The sequence below is a fragment of the Malus domestica genome, chromosome 12 (genome assembly GCF_042453785.1).
Source record: "Malus domestica chromosome 12, GDT2T_hap1".
Taxonomy (NCBI): Eukaryota; Viridiplantae; Streptophyta; class Magnoliopsida; order Rosales; family Rosaceae; genus Malus; species Malus domestica.
In genome coordinates this window covers 31,066,744-31,087,720 of record NC_091672.1, presented here as the reverse complement: position 1 = coordinate 31,087,720, position 20,977 = coordinate 31,066,744, and the positions used below count along the sequence as shown (strand labels likewise).

Sequence of the window (20,977 nt, the reverse complement as noted above, 5' to 3'; positions counted from 1 at the left end):
GATTGTACTCTGCAGAAGAAAGAAAAAAAGACCGAATCCTCGTTTCGCAACTAAAGTAGTTAAAACTAAAACAGACACCAACATTACTACAACACAACTGATTCTACAGCGTTTTAGAACAACGAAAGGAAAAGAGTAACCAAAATCTAGGTTGAAGAACGATTTTAAAACAGTCTAATTCAGGTCAATTTGGTAAGGTACATTTCTTTTGAGAATGTCCTAACATATGGCAGCGACCACATTGAACAACTCGCTTCGGCCTCTTGAAGTTCTCTACACGAAGGACCTTCTTCTTGGGTCTTCCAGGTGGCCGCCGAGTCTTGGGTGGGCGTATCATGATATCAACATTGGTGCTTCCCCCCTCTGTTCCGTCGCTTGGCTCCTTCCATAAGCTCCTATCCGGAATAGGATGAATCAGCTGCGAATAGGTCTCTCGGTAACTTGCTACTGTGAAGCAAGGCTCAGCAAACAAATGGACATTGTGTCCACAGGACATAAGTGCGGCAGCAGCATGTGCACAAGGTAGACCATATATATGCCAGCGGCGACATGAGCACACGCGAGTTTGTATATCCACGATATTTGTCCGCTCAGTAGACACAATCTCAAATTCGACTTCATTTGCACGAAGTACTTGGTAGCATCTAGCATCGGCCATTGCCTCTAGAATCCGCTTCTCAGCAGATGGTACCAGAATTGATGTCCAACTCATTCCCATATCCCGGCGGTTATTATACCATGATGATAACTGATCACGAATATGCTCCATCATTTGCACAATAGGGAGCTCATGGCATTCAAGAGCCCAATTATACAACAGCTCTGTAACACCGAGAGTAAAATGGCCATATCGCACTCCTTCAAAATATGCTACAGCCCAAAGTTGGGGAGGGAAGTGTTGAAACCATGGTATCACGTCTTGTGAGATCTCTGCCATCTCTGCAATCTTGCTGTCAAATTCAACTGCAGTGAGAGCATAAACAGCATTCCAGAAGATATTCACCAACTTCGCATTTTTAAAGGTATCACGAAAATTTTCACTAACATAACGCAGACAAAAACCATGGAAGGCACTAGGAAAATGAGTTTCCACTGCCTCTACAACACCCCTTTGTCTCTCAGAGAGTATTGTTAGCCTAGGCATGTTGTCAGTGTTTACTGCAAGAAGCTTTCGCAATTCTGACATAAACCACATCCAATTTTCGTCGCTTTCCACATCAACGATAGCTATTGCCAGAGGAAATAATGTATCATCAGCATCAACAGCTGCAGCACAAAGTACGGAACCCAGGTATTTGCCTTTGAGGTGCGCTCTATCAAGTTCCAAAAGTGGCCTACAAGCATGTATAAACCCATAAATTGATGCACGGTAAGAAATGAAGAGACGGTGGAAGCAATTTTCTTGTCCAGTGGCAAAAACTGAAGCAATGCTTCCAGGGTTGGTTTTCTTTATTTGCTCACAGTATGCAGGAAGAAGGCGATACCCTTCTTCAAAAGTTCCATGAAGTGCTGCCATGCTACGTTCCTTGCCACGCCAAGCTTGCATGTAAGAAACAGCAACTCCATGCTGATCACGGATATCTTGCAGGATCTCTTTTGGTTTATACCGTGGGTTATCCCGAATCCGTGCTTCTACAGACCTAGCAACCCAACCTACTGATGCTTGCTGATGATGAAGGTTGAGAACTCCTTCACAGGTATGCTCACCATGCAGGGTTCTTACTGTAAAGGTTGGAACTCCGGGACATTTTGCCACATGGACACGCCATGGGCAACCTTCTTTGGAGCACTTGGCTATAAACCGGCTGCGATCTGATTTCACTATACGAAGATCAAAATGTTGTACTAAAGCAATGTTCTTCAATCTTCTTCTGCAAGTTTCAACATCAGGAAATTCTTGCCCAATAGCCAAGTCTAAAGCATATTCCGTCAAGGCAACAGAATCGTTCTGCACAGCTAACGAATGATCTTCCATGTATCCACAACGGTAGCAGAAGTGTCACATGATTCTAACAGTTCCCCTCATCCTGACACAGATTGATAATTCTCCACAAAGGCTGTATTGTAAACACTGCACTACATGAGACCTCCTGTTATATATGGATACAGCATGGGAACACAAGAACAAGAAGGCAGCATTTTTCTGTGTGTGCGTGTGCGTGTGCATAACTGATCAACAGGAGACTGAAATGGGAAGAATCGTACCAGTCCTAACTAATCAATACTCATCCGCGAAGGGCACCTTTAGTATAGGATAAGAGCATTTCAAGGTATATCCTTTGACCCTTTGGTGTTGATGAATTATTACCACACCTGTGAAACAAAAAAAAAAGAGTAATTTTACTAATAACTGGTATCAACTATTAAACAAATTTTGAAGACATGAAAAACCTCACTTATTGGCCTAATTGTGAAACTTTGAATCTACCAGTAAGATTTCTTGTGTTGGAGCCACATCCAACAAGCAATTCAAATGAGGGGTAATCCATTTTGATGATACTAAAACTCCCCATCACTCTTGCTCCCGTAGCAGAGTCAATTTTCATTTGCTACAGAATCTACGGATAACACGATTAAACAACCTAGTAGCGCTAACACCTCGCACATTTCTCACCCCCTCATCCTCAGACTGACGGCAAAGACAGAAACCGAAAAGCGTGGCTTAAGAACAGTCTTATCCAACACAATGTAGGTTGAATTTGAAGAACCCTAAGACCCGACTCGACTGCACAAAAGGCAAACGTCGCCGGAACAGTCCATGTGGCCATTTGAGTCAATGACTTACTGGTGATTACTTACAACGCTATAAAACTAAATCACCGATAACCCAATAAATCAAAATAGAGCATTCTGCCCCCAAAATTATTCCCAACTCAAACCCAAGACTTGAAATTTTACAAAACAACGATCAGCAACCAGAAATTCCCAAACTTTTTTTTCCAAATTACAATTTGGGAATCTCAGAACGGATCCAAACACTAATCCTCAGATCCCAATACCCCAAAAGGCTTTTCAAATAAGCACTTTTACGAAGTGGGTTCTTCTCCTTTTCAGCAATCATTGACAAACCCATTAAAATCGACAACTTGTGCTTTAATTTCTATTTGAAGTTCTGTGGGATGCGTGGATAATAAATATATGTGAGATTAAAATAGAAAATTAGAGAAGGAAAAAGAGGAAGAAATGGAAAACCTGGTGGAGGTGAGAGTGGGAAGCTGCTTCTGCTGAAAGTGCTTTTTTTTTCGCTTTTGGGTCGTCTTCGTTCTCTAATCTCCTTTGGTGGAGTCTGGCAACTCGAGGAGGAGGAGGAGGAGGAGATGGACCAGCACTTGACCGAACACTTTCGTCTTGGGTTTTACGAGCCACTGACAACAAAGCAAAACTGTCCTTATTTGTGTTTCTCACTCAAGAAAAATAAAATAAAAATATATTTTTTGTCAAAGAAAAATATATAAAAATATCATAAATTTATATTTCTCCCTTTTCTTTTTCTCATAATTTTAAATGAATTTAATATTAACTATTACTTGTATAAAAGTAATTAATTAATTGGTGTAGCAAGCAGGTTAAGTTAATTGGAGATAATATGGTATTGATTAGTAGTGCGTTGTTGGTCCATCTTTTTTAATCGAGATATTATTTAGATCTAGCAGTTTGTAGTCGAGGGATAAAAAAATTTAAATCATTCATTTTAAATTTTACGATCTCCGTTAGTTCATTTCATTGGTCCACCTCACACAAACCAAAAGTTCGAATCTCTTTCTTTGGATTACTTGATTTGTCATCTCTTGGAGAGGATGTCACTTCCATCTTTTTTAGATCTTGACATTATATTTGTTTGAACCTACTTTTGCAGTAACATGTTAAGTGCTTTTGAGATGTTTGACAATATGCGACTCGAACAATAGTTTAGATATCAAGTATTGCGTTTGAGAAGAGCTACAGATAAAAGGTTAGAACCAAGTATTCAGTGTATGATCAATATTTAGTAATCTAAATTGGGATTCTAAGTAAGGAATTATTCTAGTGAAATGTTATTGTTTATAATAGTAAACTAGATTATGTTACGATGAAAAATTTAAAGACATAGAGAAGCAATTGAACACAGAGATACAACAAAGATTTTTGCTCAATCGTCACAAGTCTTGGCTTTTCCATGAAACCGATAGTTTTATATTTCTATGACACCGAACACAAATATTACAGTAATGAAGCAATTGACTACGATCATGATAGTAGTATGTTATAATCATAGTAAGTGATCTGTAAAAATCAAAAACCTCATTCATAAGTGATATACGAGGCTACGGTCATGATGTTATGATTGTAGCCTTGCAGGTTGAGGTAGCCGCCTCCCCCCTAAACTTTTAAAAACCAACAAGGAAAATACCTTTTTGGTTCTAAATTACAAACTCAATAATATTTTTGAAATTACAGAGACGATAATATCTACTGCCACTTGATATCTACATCCTTTTGGGCCTGATTTCAATCCCTTGAAACAAGAGGCCACCCTTCCAGTTTATACGCCTAACCTCTAAGCAAGCCATCTCCAACTCTCCACCTTCACCCCCCTCACAGAAGAACACCCCCATCTCTATCTCCAGCCACCCGTCGTTGCGCTCTTTCGGGTACTGGGCCTCATTGACCTTGATCTCTCTGAGCTGAAAATCTTGGACTCCCACAATGTATCTCCGGTTGAAGACGCTAATACGCAGAGGCCCGGCCAAGGGAAAGCTGGGGCCTTGGGAACCAAGGCCTCTCTGAGCGTTCAAAAACACCTCGTTTTTCGTGGGCTCCTCCCCAATTAAACCGACTGTGACCTCCACAGGTTGTTGGTCAAATCCATAAGCCCCTGTAGTTGGCTTGAATACAAGATAAGCTTTATAAAGGGTGGCCGGGGACAGCATCCGTGTCTCAATTTTGCCACGGATTTCAAGCCAACACACACACATAAGCTTTGCCACCTCCTCAAACCTGTTTGCTTATTACAATTAAATTTATACTCAAAATTTAATCTCTGAGCAACCAATAACACATAGTCTATGCAATAAAAACATGAAAACGTTATCGCACTCCAAAAAAATCATCTGCAATCCTCAATTCCGAGGAATGGGTGTAGAAAAAATGACTATTTTGGAATGCTAATAAGATAACAATTCCTTGGAAAGGAAGAAGAACGAAATTTGAGACCTCGAGTCGGGGAGAGAAATCCATTCCCAGTATTGAGGAGTGTCGCCCCAAACGATCGAAAGTGCCCTTGCAGCAATCATATAGCATTTCTTCCCGCTCCATCTGTCCAGTGAAAAGCTCTGCATGATCATGCAAATTAACACTCAGGATCTTAGACCAGTTAAAAATAGAAAGCGCTATACAAAAAAATAAAAAATAAAAAAAACCTTAAACCGAGGGAATGCATTCCAATTTCTAACTCATTTTTTCTAGCCCTTCTTCGTATTTCTTCGAGTAAATTGTAACAATGGTCCCTCAACTTTAATCAAATTGGAGTAATGGTTCTTTAACTTTAATCAAATTGGAGCAATGATCCCTCAACTACAAATACATTACCATTGGTCCCTCAATTTATCAAAATGTGTAGCTATAGTCATTTTCATCAATTTCGTCAAAATTTTGTCAAAATAAGTTACGTTGGAATAACCATTTATATAATTAGGGTCCCTTAACTCATCAAAGTGTGTAATTATGGTTATTTTTGTCAACTGAATCAAAAAATTTGTCAAAACGAGTTATGTTGGAAAAACTATTGCTATAATTGAGTTAAAATTAAGAGACCATTTCTCTAATTGAATTAAAGTTGAGGGACCATGGTAATCGATTTTTAGTTGAGGGACCATAGTTGCAAGTTTTGATTAATTGAGGGACCAATGGTAATGAATTTTTAGTTAAGAAATCATTGCTCCAATTGAGTTAAAGTTAAAGAACGACGGCTACAATTTATTCTTCTTCTAATGCTAAAAATAATTGAACACTAGGGGTTTTAAAGCTATTCCTTCGACCATCTGCACGTCAAACTGAATATTGCACCATTTTTTCCTGTACTTGCGAAATAAAAACGAGCGCCAAAATCACTACTTTGTATTTTTTTTTTTTTAAAAAAAAAAACTAAAAACTGCAAACGAAACGATTATCAAAACGAGCTCTAAACTCGAATAAATCCCACAAAAGAATAGGAGATAAGGGAAAAAGTAGTGAAATTACCAACTTTCCCTGTTCGATGAGAACAGGGTTGTCGCATAGAGCGAGGTAAAGCTCCTTCTTGGTTTTGGAAGCGGAGGAGGGAGACACATGCGGCGGATGTACGGACATGGAGGGTGACGAGGAGGACAGGATCGTGTGGATATCGGGTGGAAGGAACCTGTCCCAGACGGTGTCGGATTCCGCTGCCGACCTGAAACTCCTCGAAACCGACGACAACGTGCCTGCGTCTCGAGGCGTGGTCAGCGAGACAACGGTGGCTATGCACCCTTCCGGCAAGGCCTGCAGATCCATGTGATCGGTCGTCGTCACGGCGATTCCTCCGCCTCCGACATTATCCGTTTTCTACTGGTTCTCCTGGTTTCCGCCACAGCCTAAGAATAACTTCAACATTTCCTCGGATAAATGAAAAACACGTTGTATTTTGTTTTCGTATTTTTACTGGTTGCTACGTGGTGTTTGGCTGTGTATTTATAGAGAGAGGAAAGCTTAGCCGTTAAGTCTTGGTTCTCTTTCCCGCTGTGAAAAAAAGGTGTCAGAATCCCCCGAATAGATATATTTATATTTATTGTCACAAAGGGACAAATATCCTCTACAAAGGATTTGGATCCTCTCCTGAACTAATAAAGAGGATCCTCATCAATCATTATGAGCTGTTGAATTTTTATCAAACGGTTACAAATGGGGAATTCTTTTAAAGTTATAATAATTATAGCCGTTAGATGAAAATCTAACGGTCCACAATAGCTGGTCAGGAAGATCATTTTCATTGGCTCAGTAGATGATCCAAATCCCTCTACAAATCTTCTTTATGGGATCTAGAAATCAATCAATCTTGTTTGTTCATTATACATTGTGCAGTCAATTTTCGTTAAGTACTATTTATATTTAATTTTAAATTTAAAATTTAAAATAATTTCTAACCACATAATATACGATGAGCAAACATGAATGATTAATCATCCGGACCCCCACAAAGAAAATCCAAAGCGGATCCTATTCCGTCACAAAGTAATAAGAGCAGTTTAATTAACACCCCATAATCTTACGAAAACATCTCAAACTTTTATTTTGTACGATAAGAAAATACAAACACCCTATTCCACGTGTCGCCAGCCAACCACCGCAGAAAATCTGAAGCAAAAAACCAACCTCTCACCAAGGCACCATATCTCCTCTCTCTCTACAATCCCCGACAACTTGCACGTACTTCTTCAACCCTATTTGGAATTTTGGATGGTTGGTGAAGTTTGGCAATAAGAAATCTGGAGACGGTGGGGGGCGAGTTAGGACGTTGGACGACAGACTTTCGTGACACAGACGGGTTGGATGGATGATCGACAACTTCTACAACTGACGTGATGGGGTTGAAGGGTTATCTGGTTGGAGGAGTTGAGGTGGTGAGTTTTGGACAAGGATTGTCAGCCCTCATACTTTCGGTGCTCTCCCGTGCCCTCCTATTTTATGTGGTCACGGTTAAGCCACGTTAACATTTTATATTATTTTTTTATAGAGATAATAAGATAAAAATAAATTGTAATATAAAATGTTGACGTAATTTAACCGTGATCATATAAACAGGAGGGCATAGAAGAACACCGAAAGTGGGAGGGCAGAAAATCTTTGTCTGTGAGCTTTTACTAAGGAAAACTAATGAAAAGGGCTTGAAAACTTTGAGTTTTAATGATAAGGACAAAATAAAGAGTAAAGTGAATAGTACCAAGATTGACTTTTTGTGTAAAAATGTGGTTTTTCGTTAAAATGAACAGTACCGGGTGTTTTTCGTTAAAGTTCCCTTTTTACTAACGGTATGGGAGTTGTCAGCTGTGCCAATGTCAATGACAGAGGTAGGTATTCAAACACAGGTGGCCATCAAATTGGGGCTTGTTTGGCGTTGGCTTCTTTACGGTGGTGTGGGTGTCTTCAGAAAAATGAGGAACAAAGTTGGAATTATCGAGAATCTTTAGAGTATTTCGATAAAAAATGTGAGGTATCATCACTTAATGCTAGTAATATTTCTCTTCACTTGTAAGCGAGAGATTTTAGATTCGATTCTCGTCAAAGGTGAATGAATCCTATTATTGTTAGTCTATTATAAAACTTAGCACACTCTCTTACCCCTCATATGGACAATCGTTGTTAAAAAACAGAAGAGCTTTATCCTCATCAGCAGGCATAGTGGACTACAGTTACTTTAGCTTTGACTAAACAGATTTTGAGCACAATTATTAATTTACTAAGTTGTTTTATGGACACTTCACTTTTGTTTTTTTTTAACTAACAATATTATCGATATTAAGAAGTGAGGGAGTGAGTTTTGAGATCACAATATGCTAGCAATAATGTGGTTCAAATTCACCTTTGGCGAATCGAATCTAAAACCTCTTACTTATATATGAAGAGAAATATCACAATAAAATTTTCTTTTACACCAATTATCTAAGCCTTTGGATTCATTGAAAAACATGAATAAACACATGCAAACAAAAGGAAATCAAATTACCTGTTCGAGAATCCCTTACCAGATTATACTATCTCTTTGTCAAAGAAAATGACGATGGGAAAAAAATAAAATAAAAAGAAAAAGAGGGTTTAAATTTAATACAACACAAAAAGATTAGGATGGGGGAAGAATATGAATACGATGAAGCAAGCATGTGGGGTGTTTTTGACGATGAAGCAAGCATGTTTGGTTTGCATTGCTCCCTAATTGCGACCACGCATGTCACAATCCTTGTACGCCGCTAGAAATTTGTTAGTGTGTACAACATACGGTTTGGCACACTAAAGTGTCTTAATACAAGTAGTTAAAAATTTTCTTTTAAGTATTTATATTATGACACTTATTGTACCAAGTCGTGTACTCACAGTACTCTTACTCTTTTTCTACACTTTCGTTTCGTCACCTTTGCTTTGCTTTTAGAGTCGGAAACGCACTACACTTCTTTGTACTTTCTATTTTCCACTTCACTCCCACATGCTTACTTGTTACCTCAATATAAAATCAAAAGTAATGTAAGATGTTAAAAGGAAAATATTAAGCATATGTGGATTAAGTCAGACGATCATATAATGTATTAATTTTTGCATATTTCCTGTTAGAATCACTTTGTGTGGTGTCAAACCGCACTTGGAAAGTTTTACACTAGCCAGAGGATCTTTAATTTTCTTATTACAACACCAAAATAATTCTATGTTCGTTTGGAATTCATTCTCCACACCATTAGTTAAAGTAGTTAATAATATAAACTTGTCAAAAATATGTTGAAAATACCTAAGAAGACTTGGTCTAGTTGGTAAGAATTGGTCATTGAGGAATGGGCGTCATATGTGTTGTCCCTTTTGGTACGATTAAGAGGTCGTTGTTGTGGCTTGTTGAAAACTTGACAGGTGGAATACAAGTTTTACACGAGTCTCTTCAATTTTTATTTCATTTATACAAAAGCACGATTGATAGTGCAAGGGAATCATCATTTAGAGTTTGGATTTTACGATTCTAGTCTTAAATTGGTTAATCGCTTTGATTTTTCGTTTTAAAGGGAACTCTAAATGGCCATTTATATCATAACTAAATAATTAGGATTAAAATCAAAGAAAATAGAGTAAAAGTAGAGTTTTTCTATACTTATTTTCTATGTTTAAAAAAAACAAGACGTTATGCACATAAACTTAACCAATTAGCGCTTAAGGTGTTATAAGTAAAATTTATTTTAACGAGGCTCCCTTGACCTAAGAGGACACCCATCAGTCCAATCACACTCTCATTAGGATTTAAATTGCATTGAAGAGTACTAATACGCTCCTCAATCTATAGCATACTGCTAATACAAGTATCTAATCCAATTATCTTACTCATTTTTAGGTTTAAAGATCTTATTAAAAACTGCCAATTAAAAACAGTTATACAGAAGAAATGGAGTTGGAACTAAAATGGCAACACAAGGTCAAATAAATAAGGGTTAAGTAGGAATAATGATCTACTCTTTAAAGGTAATTTTACATTGTTCCAACCTTATAGAGCATTCCAAATAACCACCTAAAGTTTTGATAAATATATATCGTTAGGTCATAGGTGTAAAGTGAGACGTCATTACCGTTAATTGACAATGTAATTAATGTTAAGGGATAGTATGGATAAACATTGGAACTAAGTTTCACTCTCACGTCATTTATACAACTCTAAATCCCCAAACTGATAGCTCAAAGTAAGAATAATGCTTGTAACAGTATATTAGACTATGCTAAAAGTTTATACATATGAAGCGATTGAACACAAAGATCACAAAGATTTGTGCTCAATCGAACACAAACATTACAACAAATGAAGCAATTGACTAAGAAATTGACATGACTCACTTCAATTGCAACATTTAGCATATGAAATTAGCTCAATTATAATATTTTGAAAATTAAAAGACAGTAATCTACCGGCACTTGATTCTTACATCCTTTTGGGTCTGATCTCAATCCCTTGAACAATGAGGCCGCTCTTCCAGTGTCTACCCTTTGTTTCCAAGCAACTCATCTCCAACTCCCCACCTTCACCTCCTTCACAAAAGAACTCCCCCATCTCTATCTCCAGCCATCCGTCGTTGCGCTCTTTCGGGTACTGGGCCTCATTGATCTCCCTGGGCTGGTCTAGAATGTATGTTCGGCGAATACCCCGAGGCCTGGCCATGTGATAGCCCTGGCCTCGGGTCTGGACTCTCCGAGCGCCCAGAAACACATTTTGATTCGTGCGCTGCTCCCCAATTAAACCCACTGTGACCTCCGCAGCGCGGTGCTCAAATCCATAAGCCTGTGCAGTTGTCTTGAATACAAGATAAGCTTTGTAAAGGGTGGATGGGGACAGCATCCGTGTCTCAATTCTGCCATGGATTTCAAGCCAACACACATCCACAAGCTCTGCCACCTCCTCAAACCTGTTTGTTTAGTATAATTAACTTATACTCAAAATTTAATCTATGACCAACCATAACACATAGTTTATGCAATAAAAACATGGAATCATCTGCAGTCCCCGAGGAACGGGCGCAGAACAAATGACTATTTTGAAATGCTGATAAGGTAACAATTCCTTAGAAAGGAAAAAGAATGAAATTTAGAGACCTTGAGTCGGGGATAGAAATCCATTTCCAGTACTGAGGAGTGTCGGCCCAAACGATGGAAAGGGCCCTTGCAGCAATCATATAGCATTTCTTCCCACTCCATTTGTCCAGTGAAAAGCTCTGCATTATCATGCCAATTAACACTCAGGATCTTTGAAAAGAAAAGACAAAAACCAAACCAATAGAATGCATTCTAATTTCTAACTCAGTTTTTCTAGTCTTTCTGCAAGACATTTTTTAGTGTGACCATCACACGAGGCGGTACGGTGGAATATGTGTTAAATGAAATATGTGTGTTAAAAAGTTAATAATTTTAAATTTTAAATTTTAAATTTTCATAAATGTACTATCCGTATTTCCGTCACAACTAAAATTTTCTCCTTTATTTGGTCACTTTTCTAAATATTCACACCAACAAATGTACACTAGATATTTGGTCCCACCGCTTACTCACTCTCTCCCCGGCCAACAACAATACTTACGATCTTTCCGGCCCCCAAAGTTTCAGACTTGGTACTTTCCGATTCAAGATTCGAACTTAAAACTTTTGACTTATGAAGTCCATCTCGTGGATGAATAACGATTTCGATACCAAAATACATTCTTTATTGTGAGGCTTAGTCGATCTCCACATCTCTTAGTGTAATATATCATTGTATAAAAAAAATATTAAGATTAAAAAAGAAAAAATTAAAAACTATTTTCTTGAATTTTCAAACACTAAGCGGAAGACTAAAATCTAAATAATTATCAAACACCTCTTAAAATCAAATAAATTCCACAAAACAAGAGAAAATGGAGAAAAGTAGTGAAATTACCAACTTGCCCTGTTCGATGAGAACTGGGTTGTCGCACAGAGCGAGGTAAAGCTCCTTCTTCGTTTTTGAAGCGGAGGAGGGACCCACGTGCGGCGGCTGTACGGACATGGAGGGTGACGAGGATGACAGGATAGTGTGGATATCGGGGGGAAGGAACCTGCCCCAGACGGCGTCGGAATCCGCTGCCGACCTGAAACTCCACGAAACCGAGGACAACGTGCCCGCGTCTCGAGGCGTGGTCAGCGAGATAACGGTGGCTATGCACCCTTCCGGCAAGGCCTGCAGATCCATGTGTTTTCTTCTGGTTCTTGTAATTTGTTTAGACATGTTTTCTGATTGCTAGCGGTGGTGGTTTATATAGGGAGGAAAGCTTAGCCAGGAAGCTTAGCCCTTAATTCTAGTCGGTGAAAGGATAACGTTATTATAATCTTATATTTTTATTAATATTTATAAACTTTATTATATTACTATTAATATTTATATTTTTATAACTTTGACATTAATTATTTGATATTTTATGAGATTTATAATCTTATAAATTTAAAATTCCTCATTATAATACTATTAGAAACGATTACAATAAAAAAATTCAAACATTTTGATTGAATAAATGGATAAAAACTATGTAAAAATAAAAAATAATAAATAGCAAAAGAATGTATCCATAGTGTTAAAAAAATTGGTACATTTTACAAAAAAATTGGTACATTTCACATATAACAAAGTGGTACATTAATAAAGAAGAATGTGTACATTATAAATAAATTAGGATACAGATAAAAAATTAAAAATTATGAGTACAAGTGAATTTTTTAAAAATATAGGCGCTAAAAAAATTAATACATGGGTACAAAATAAAACTAAAAAGAAAATACTACAAATTTAAAAATAATGTTGCAAATTAAAAGTGGGTACAAACTAAAAATATAAATATATGATACAAAGTTTAGGCATAAAATATAAATACACCATATGTAATTTTTCTATCATTGAATAAATATATAACGTCATGTGACGGTATAGATATGGTACAAACACAAACAAAACTTTAAAAAATATATACACAAAAAGAAACTAATATATGGGTACAAGTTAAAAATGAAAAAAAAAAGGCAATAATATAATTTAATAAAGTAAAATTTTATTATTTTTTATTTAAACATCATCAACAGACGAAGGTGATTTTAATCATTAAATTTTTTTTTTAAACTTCTTTTCCTCTCTCCCACGCTCACGTTCTCTCTTTTATTCTCTCTTTCTAGCATTTCTACTTTTAAAAAGCGCAATTTGGTTGGAAAAATGAATAATGTTACGAAGACTAAATTTATAGATAAAATTTACAAAGTAAATAATGTGTCACTAATAAAAATAACATATTTATCAACGCTTAAATAATAATCAAATCATCAACTTCTATGTCATTTAATTAAGTTAAATCCTTTATCTAGTTAAAAAGAATCAGTTTCGAGATTTAGATTTGTATAAGTGACATGAGAGTGAAATCTTGCTTCCATACTTGTCAAGAACATCACTTAACGCTTATGATCTAACCAATGTTCAGTTTTTAAAACTTTATGCATCACTTAATGCTGGTGGCCGAACGAATATTCAACTTTTAAAACTTTAGGTACTTGTTGTTATAAACTAAACCCATAAGTTGACATTGTATGGATTTGAACTTACTTTTGCAGCAACATGTTAAGTGGTCTTTCTTTGCTTTTGGGCTCACGTAATGGTGGCTCATACCATAGTTTTAGTAACATTGTCGGCTTGAACGAACTTGATTGAAAAATGAAAAGAATGCAACTTTAGGGCAACAATTTTCTCCTTAGGGGCGAACATGTTTAATGTAGCTCAAAGTAAGAATATCGCTTATAACAGTATATTAGATTATGCTAAAAGTTTAGACATACGAAGCGATTGAGCACAAAGATCATAAAGATTTGTGCTCAATCGAACACAAACATTACAACAAATGAAGCAATTGACTAAGGACATTGACATGACTCACTTCAATTGCAACATTTAGCATTTGAAAACAGCTCAATTATAATATTTTGAAATTATAAAGACAGTAATCTACCGCCACTTGATTTCTACATCCTTTCGGGCCTGACTTCAATCCCTTGAACAATGAGGCCGCTCTTCCAGTGACCATTTGTCTCCAAGCAACTCATCTTCAACTCCCCACCTTCACCCTCTTCACAGAAGAACTCCCCCATCTCTATCTCCAGCCACCCGTCGTTGCGCTCTTTCGGATACTGGACCTCATTGATCTCCCTGGTCTGGTCTTGGGCCTCAGTGATCTCCCCAATTAAACCCACTGTGACCTCCACATCGCGGAGCTCAAGTCCAGAAGCCTCTGCAGTTGTCTTGAATACAAGATAAGCTTTGTAAAGGGTGGATGGGGACAGCATCCGAGTCTCAATTTTGCCATGGATTTCAAGCCAACACACATCCACAAGCTCTGCCACCTCCTCAAACCTGTTTGTTTAGTATAACTAATTTAGTACTCAAAATTTAATCTATGACCAACCATAACACATGGTTTATGCAATAAAAACATGGAATCATCTGCAGTGCTCAATTTCGAGGAACGGGCGCAGAACAGATGACTATTTTGAAATGCTGATAAGGTAACAATTCCTTAAAAAGGAAAAAGAATGAAATTTAGAGACCTTGAGTCGGGGATAGAAATCCATTTCCAGTACTGAGGAGTGTCGGCCCAAACGATTGAAAGGGCCCTTGCAGCAATCATATAGCATTTCTTCCCACTCCATTTGTCTAGTGAAAAGCCCTGCATTATCATGCCAGTTAACACTCAGGATCTTAGAGCAGTGAGAGATAGAAAACGCTACAAGAGAAAAGAAAAGAATAAAAAACAAACAAACAAACAAACCAACCAAACCAATAGAATGCATTCTAATTTCTAACTCAGTTTTTCTAGCCTTTCTTTGGAGAGATTTTTCAATGTGACCGTCACACGATGCGTAACATCACATTCTAATTTCTAAATGGTGGGATATGTCTGTTTTTAAAATTTTCTACCGCTTACATAAAAATACGTAATGTACCATTTGTATTATTTTCATAACTAAAATTTTTTCCTTTGGTCACTTGTTCTAAATATTCACACCAACAAATGTACACAAAATATTTGGTCCCACCGCTTACTCACTCTCTCCTCGGCCAACAACAATACTTACGATCTTTCCGTCCGATACAAGATTCGAACTTAAAACCTTTCATTTATGAAATTTATCTTGTTTGATACCATAGTAGATTGTCCTTGTAAGTCTTAGTCGAGCTCCACGTCTTTTAATGTAATATATCAATATATAAAAAAATATGAAGATTAAAAAAGAACAAATTAAAAACTATTTTCTTGAATTTTCAAAAACTAAGCGGAAGACCAAAAACTAAACAATTATCAAACAGCTCTTAAAATCAAATAAAATCCACAAAACAAAGAGAAAATGGAGAAAACTAGTGAAATTACCAACTTGCCCTGTTCGACGAGAACTGGGTTGTCGCACAGAGCGAGGTAAAGCTCCTTCTTGGTTTTGGAAGCGGAGGGAGCCACATGCGGCGGATGTACGGACATGGAGGGTGACGAGGAGGACAGGATAGTGTGGAGATCGGGGGGAAGGAACCTGCCCCAGACGGCGCCGGATTCCGCTGCCGACCTGAAACTCCTCGAAACCGAGGACATGGTGGCCGCGTCTCGAGGCGTGGTCAGCGAGATAACGGTGGCTATGCAGCCTTCCGGCAAGGCCTGCAGATCCATGTGTTTTCTTCTGGTTCCTGTAATTTGTTTTGATATGTTTTCTGATTGCTACGTGGTGGTTGTTTATATAGAGGGGAAAGCTTAGCCATTAATTATAGTCGCTGATGAAAGCTTAGCCCTTAATTATAGTCGCTGCAAATAGACACGGCAGTGGTGATATTTACATGTTAACAAAACTTTTCTTTTGTCAATCGACCCGCCTTATCTGTCCTTCAATTTTTCATACATTCTTATCATCTTTTATTTGTGCAGTCACAGTTAAGTTACGTCAACATTTTATGTTACTATTACTTTTTTTATTTTATTATCTTTATAAAAAAAACAATATAAAATATTAACGTGTCTTAACCATTACCGTATAAAATAGGAAAAGATGGATGTGTATGAGAAATAGAAAGGCAGATAAACCAGGTCCTTTGTCAATTATAGGGCGAAAAGATGTTTAGTCTTTTATCGCAACATCTAAATTATATGTTAATATAATTTTTTTTTGTTAAGTCTTTTATCAAAACAAAAAATTAGACAATAATGTAATTTAACAACACAAAATTTTGTTATTTTTTTATTTAAACATCACTGATTTTAATCTTTCAATTTTAAAATTCAAAAAAAAGAAAAAAAAAAAAAAAGAAAAAAAACTTCTTTTGCTTTCTTCCACCTCACTTTCTCTCTCTTATTCTCTCTTTCAAGCGCTTCCACCCTTAAAAAAATGAAATGTGGGTTGAAAAATAGATAATGTTATAGAGATTAATTTTGTAGATAAAATCTACAAATTAAATAATATATCATCAATAAGAATGAACATGTTTATCAACGTTTAAGTAATAATTCAATCATCAACTTCTATGTCATTTAGTCAACTTAAACTCTTTGTCTAGTTAAAAGAAATCGGTTTCGGATTTTAGATTTGTACAAGTGACATGAGAGTGAAATCTTGCTTCAATACTTGTCAAGGTCACCACTTAACGCTGATGACTTAACAAATGTTCAATTTTTAAAAAGAAAAACTAATGAAAATAGCTTAAAAATTTTGAGTTTTAACGATAATGACAAAATAAAGAGTAAAGTAAATAGTACCAGGATTGAATTTTTTGTGTAAAAATATAGTTTTTTGTTAAATTAAACAGTATCAGGAGATTTTCGTTAAAATTTTATTTTTAAAACTTTATGCAGTTGTTTGAAATGTTTTAAATATTAAGACAAATTTAAAAGCATCCCAAAAGGTTGGATAGTTACGTGAACTTAACCCAATAAATGATTACTGTCCTTAAAATAACCGCTGATAAAAATTCCTGGGCTGTAGACCCTCCATCTCTAGCCTGTCTTTTAACTAAAATTCAATAAAATTCCCACATTTTTCTCTCCATAGTTTTAAAAGGCCAGACACATCCCCTCACATCTCCACCTTTTTCTGAGAGAAGTCTAACGAAAAATCTCACATTTTCTAACCCCCAAAACCGTGCAAATGCATTGCCTCCCATTTCTCCTTCTACCAAGTTGTTAGTTTTTTTTTTTTTGGTTTTTTTCCCCTCCAAACTGCAATTAGCTAACCCCGCCCCACCTCCGGGGTCCTCCTCCTTCAATACTCCCGGAGGACCCTGATCCGCTCCTCCTCCTCTATGCGCCTTCGTTTGTTTCTTGTCAAACAAGATTGGAGTTTGACCTACATTTTTTTCTTTATAACTTTTTGCTAACTTGATTAATTTTCTGGAAAAAGACTGGCGTTGTAATATTTAACTACATTCTGAATTATCTAGCAAGCATTCAACCGTTCGCCAAAGTTCTTCTGTAAGTTGAAAGGAGGTTTGTGAATATCAAAGATTAGTCGGAAGACATGAGCTGCTTTCCGTGTTTCGGCTCACAGAGAAGTAAGAGATCAAATAGCAACAAGAGATTAGAGAATGCCTCCTCTCCTCCTCCTATCGCGCAAGGTAAGTCTTCGTTTTTATTCTTTCTTTCATTTTTCTCAATCTTTGGTTATAAATGATTTCGAAACAATGAAATGAAGACATATACATATGAAAGGTATATGTGAAGTATGAAGTTTGAAAATATCAAGTACGATCGTTACAGAAATCGCGTAAATATTACGCGTAAAGATGAATGCATGTCTAAATTACAATGCCTTCACAATTTTTAAGTTTCTCAAAAGGTATTAGAGGAGGTTTACCATGACTCGTGACCATATTTTTGCGTTGCTATCCGTTGTGGTATCAATCTGTAAATTGCTATAGCTAGCTACAAAATGTGGACTGTCGAAAAAGAATCAATTAGGGTAGTCATACACTACACGTAGAAACTAATGCAAAACAATGATTGACAATGCTGTCAAAAGGTATTGGAAAGGGCCTAAAACCCTATCGCTTTTCTGCAGAATTGAAGAAACAAAAACCCGCAGAGGCCACCGGGGGAGTTAACCCAAAAGATATTAATGCAAAGACTTTCACTTTCCGTGAGCTCGCCACTGCAACAAAGAATTTCCGGCAGGAATGTCTTTTGGGGGAAGGTGGATTTGGAAGAGTCTATAAGGGAACCCTTCAGTCGAGCGGGCAGGTTATAAACACTTTCAGTTTCTCTTGCATATTTTGGTTTTAATGAAGACTTGCTAATGAGTAATGAAATTATGAGACTTGATTTTTCCAATCTTGATTATAGGTGGTGGCGGTGAAGCAACTAGACAGACATGGAACGCAAGGGAACGAATTTCTTGGGGACGTTTTGACGCTAAGCCTCCTACACCATCCAAATCTGGTTAACCTAATTGGATATTGTGCTGATGGAGATCAAAGACTTTTGGTGTATGAATTCATATCCGGGGGTTCTCTAGATGATCGTGTTCTGGGTACGTGCGCAACCCTCCCTTTTTCTACTGGTTTCCTGATTTAGAACCCCTTTATCAGCTGCTTAACTTTGGATATGAACAAAACTATGTGTAGGCAATGTACCAGATAACAAGCCATTAGATTGGTACACCCGAGTTAAAATAGCTTATGGTGCTGCTTTGGGACTGGAGTACTTGCACGAAAAGGCCAATCCCTCTGTTGTCTATCGAGATTTGAAATCTTCGAACATTTTGTTAGACGAAGAATTCAATCCAAAGCTCTCAGATGTTGGACTTGCCCAGCTTGGCCCTGAGGGAGATAAGATGCATGGACCATCAAGATTGATGGGAACCTATGGTTTCTGTGCTCCTGAGTATTCTAGATCAGGTGAAGTCACAATGAAGTCGGATGTGTACAGTTTCGGAGTTATTCTTCTGGAGCTCATTACCGGAAGAAGAGCTGTCGACACTACAAGGTCAAATGATGAGCAAAATCTAGTATCTTGGGTAATTATCTTATCATTTTCACCTATCTAATACGTCTCTTTAATTGACCTAATGGTTCTCCCGTTTCTCTTTCTTCACTCCCCTTGTTTCTGTCCCTTGACCTAGTGATTTTCACTCTCGTTCACCATTACCATCATGTGTAACTTCGTTCTCATTTTCATGTGTGTGAGCAGGCACAACCCTTATTCAGGGACCCAAAAAAGTATCCTGATATGGCAGATCCTCTTCTTAACAAGCAGTTCCCGGAAAAGGATCTAAATCAAGCTGTTGCAATGGCATCCATGTGTTTGCAAGAGGAGGCAGCAGTCCGTCCCTTCATGAGTGACGTTGTGACTACTCTAAGTTTTCTTTCCACAACTCCTCCTCCTGAGGCTGTCCCTGCTTCTCTTCCAGCTGATCCAACCCCAACTGAAAAACGTGAAGAGAACAATGATGAATCAGAATGTGTTTCCGAATATTCAGAAGACGATAATTCTGATGCTGCAGGAGATTATGATGATGAAGACCAGGAGGCTTCTGATCAGGAGAGTATCAGAAATTCAAAGAGCAACCGCCGTAGTGTTGACATTTCAGAAGGTGAAGGTAGCGAAGATGAACGCCGAGTAACTGTTACAGAATCCAAAGAATGGCATTCATTTACAAGGGGCAGCATGATATCACGGAACGACAGTGTTAATTCAAGTGACCAGAGCAGCAAGGGTGGTAATAATCTGGATGGTAATTCAAACCAAGTGAGCAGCAGTCAATCCAAATATGCAAGTGTTTCTTCTAGAAGCAGCAGCAGAGGGTCAACAGAAGAAACCGTTTCCACTAGCAGAAAGAAAAAAGCATCACAAAAAGAAACTGCTACTGTCACATTAGGCGGCAATAGCAGTACCGAGGAAAAATCATCAGAAGGCGGAAGTGTTTGCACAGATGATCAGGATCAGGAAAACAGAAGCAGCAAAGTACCACAACTACCACCAGTACTGAAAGATGGAAAAGATTCTGTAGTCCAACACAGAAACAACAACGGATCGCAGGATTTTAAATCATCGAAAAAATGTCAATCCAATCACTACTAAATTGTCTCTAACTTGCACATACATTTGAACATGAGATTTTTTTTTTTTGTTTTGTATGGACGAGCCATGCATGGCTTTTGTCCTTCAAAGATAGTGAACGAGAAGCATTGCTACGAAGGTGTCCTATTGAGATGCAAAAGTACTTTGGTAGAAGGAGAAAGCGCATGAGGCCAAGAATTTTATGATGTGCTAGCTTCTCTCTCTCTTTTTTTTTTTCTTTTTTTTTTAAAGATTTCGATTATACTTCATTTTGAAGACTTCTGTATCGTCTTTCTTCATTTCATATACCCATAAACTAAGAGAGACAAACCGAAAACAAACAAAAGAACCTACTTAATTATGGCTGGCTTCAGATAAGAAATTAATGTATTTACCAATGGGTATCTTTAGTAGAATATTTAAAGCTGAAACCTTAATATATAAGTGAAAAATATAGTAGTAAGGCTCAAAACGGTACTAAAAGGGGGTTCCATCCTCAAAAATATCAATGGAGAGTTTTACATTAATTTTCAAAACCTCATGGTGAAGCAAAAGTGAAAACAAATAGATTCAATGACGATTTTTGTACAAATTTACAAAACTGACTAAAAACTGTGTAAACCCATGTTTTTGTAAATATTGCAATTTGTTTTATTTATATTCTAGAAGTATTTTCT

The 20,977-nt window shown here is 37.1% G+C and overlaps 5 protein-coding genes across 7 annotated transcripts; 1 reads left to right on the top strand and 4 right to left on the bottom strand.

The window, feature by feature from the left end:
- Window positions 1–42: 42 nt before the first annotated feature.
- Window positions 43–3,397, bottom strand: LOC103451117 (uncharacterized). Of its 3 annotated transcripts, none has more exons than XM_070809298.1 (3): window positions 3,193–3,397; window positions 2,206–2,313; window positions 43–2,076 (listed from the first exon to the last, which is right to left on the bottom strand). In XM_070809298.1, the coding sequence occupies exon 3, from the start codon at window positions 1,973–1,975 to the stop codon at window positions 185–187; it is 1,791 nt and encodes a 596-aa protein (XP_070665399.1). In that variant the 5' UTR covers window positions 1,976–2,076; window positions 2,206–2,313; window positions 3,193–3,397; the 3' UTR covers window positions 43–184. The 3 variants fall into 3 exon arrangements, with proteins under 3 accessions (XP_070665399.1, XP_008388773.2, XP_008388774.2); XM_008390551.4 differs by having other exon boundaries at window positions 43–2,071; XM_008390552.4 differs by having other exon boundaries at window positions 43–2,057.
- Window positions 3,398–4,150: 753 nt separating this feature from the next.
- Window positions 4,151–6,722, bottom strand: LOC103414013 (putative F-box protein PP2-B12). Its single transcript, XM_029090189.2, has 3 exons — window positions 6,220–6,722; window positions 5,194–5,312; window positions 4,151–4,977 (listed from the first exon to the last, which is right to left on the bottom strand). The coding sequence occupies exons 1-3, from the start codon at window positions 6,508–6,510 to the stop codon at window positions 4,467–4,469; spliced, it is 921 nt and encodes a 306-aa protein (XP_028946022.1). The 5' UTR covers window positions 6,511–6,722; the 3' UTR covers window positions 4,151–4,466.
- Window positions 6,723–10,422: 3,700 nt separating this feature from the next.
- LOC103423598 (F-box protein PP2-B10-like) lies at window positions 10,423–12,541 on the bottom strand. Its single transcript, XM_008361688.4, has 3 exons — window positions 12,143–12,541; window positions 11,326–11,444; window positions 10,423–11,138 (listed from the first exon to the last, which is right to left on the bottom strand). Exons 1-3 carry the CDS (start codon window positions 12,467–12,469, stop codon window positions 10,658–10,660), a joined length of 927 nt encoding a protein of 308 aa, XP_008359910.2. The 5' UTR covers window positions 12,470–12,541; the 3' UTR covers window positions 10,423–10,657.
- A 1,467-nt stretch (window positions 12,542–14,008) lies between these two features.
- Window positions 14,009–16,041, bottom strand: LOC103451108 (F-box protein At2g02240-like). Its single transcript, XM_008390541.4, has 3 exons — window positions 15,642–16,041; window positions 14,821–14,939; window positions 14,009–14,626 (listed from the first exon to the last, which is right to left on the bottom strand). The coding sequence occupies exons 1-3, from the start codon at window positions 15,927–15,929 to the stop codon at window positions 14,239–14,241; spliced, it is 795 nt and encodes a 264-aa protein (XP_008388763.2). The 5' UTR covers window positions 15,930–16,041; the 3' UTR covers window positions 14,009–14,238.
- A 1,309-nt stretch (window positions 16,042–17,350) lies between these two features.
- Window positions 17,351–20,506, top strand: LOC103451109 (probable serine/threonine-protein kinase PBL25). Its single transcript, XM_008390542.3, has 5 exons — window positions 17,351–17,860; window positions 18,304–18,482; window positions 18,585–18,771; window positions 18,866–19,257; window positions 19,431–20,506. The coding sequence occupies exons 1-5, from the start codon at window positions 17,764–17,766 to the stop codon at window positions 20,319–20,321; spliced, it is 1,746 nt and encodes a 581-aa protein (XP_008388764.1). The 5' UTR covers window positions 17,351–17,763; the 3' UTR covers window positions 20,322–20,506.
- The last annotated feature ends 471 nt before the right edge of the window (window positions 20,507–20,977 follow it).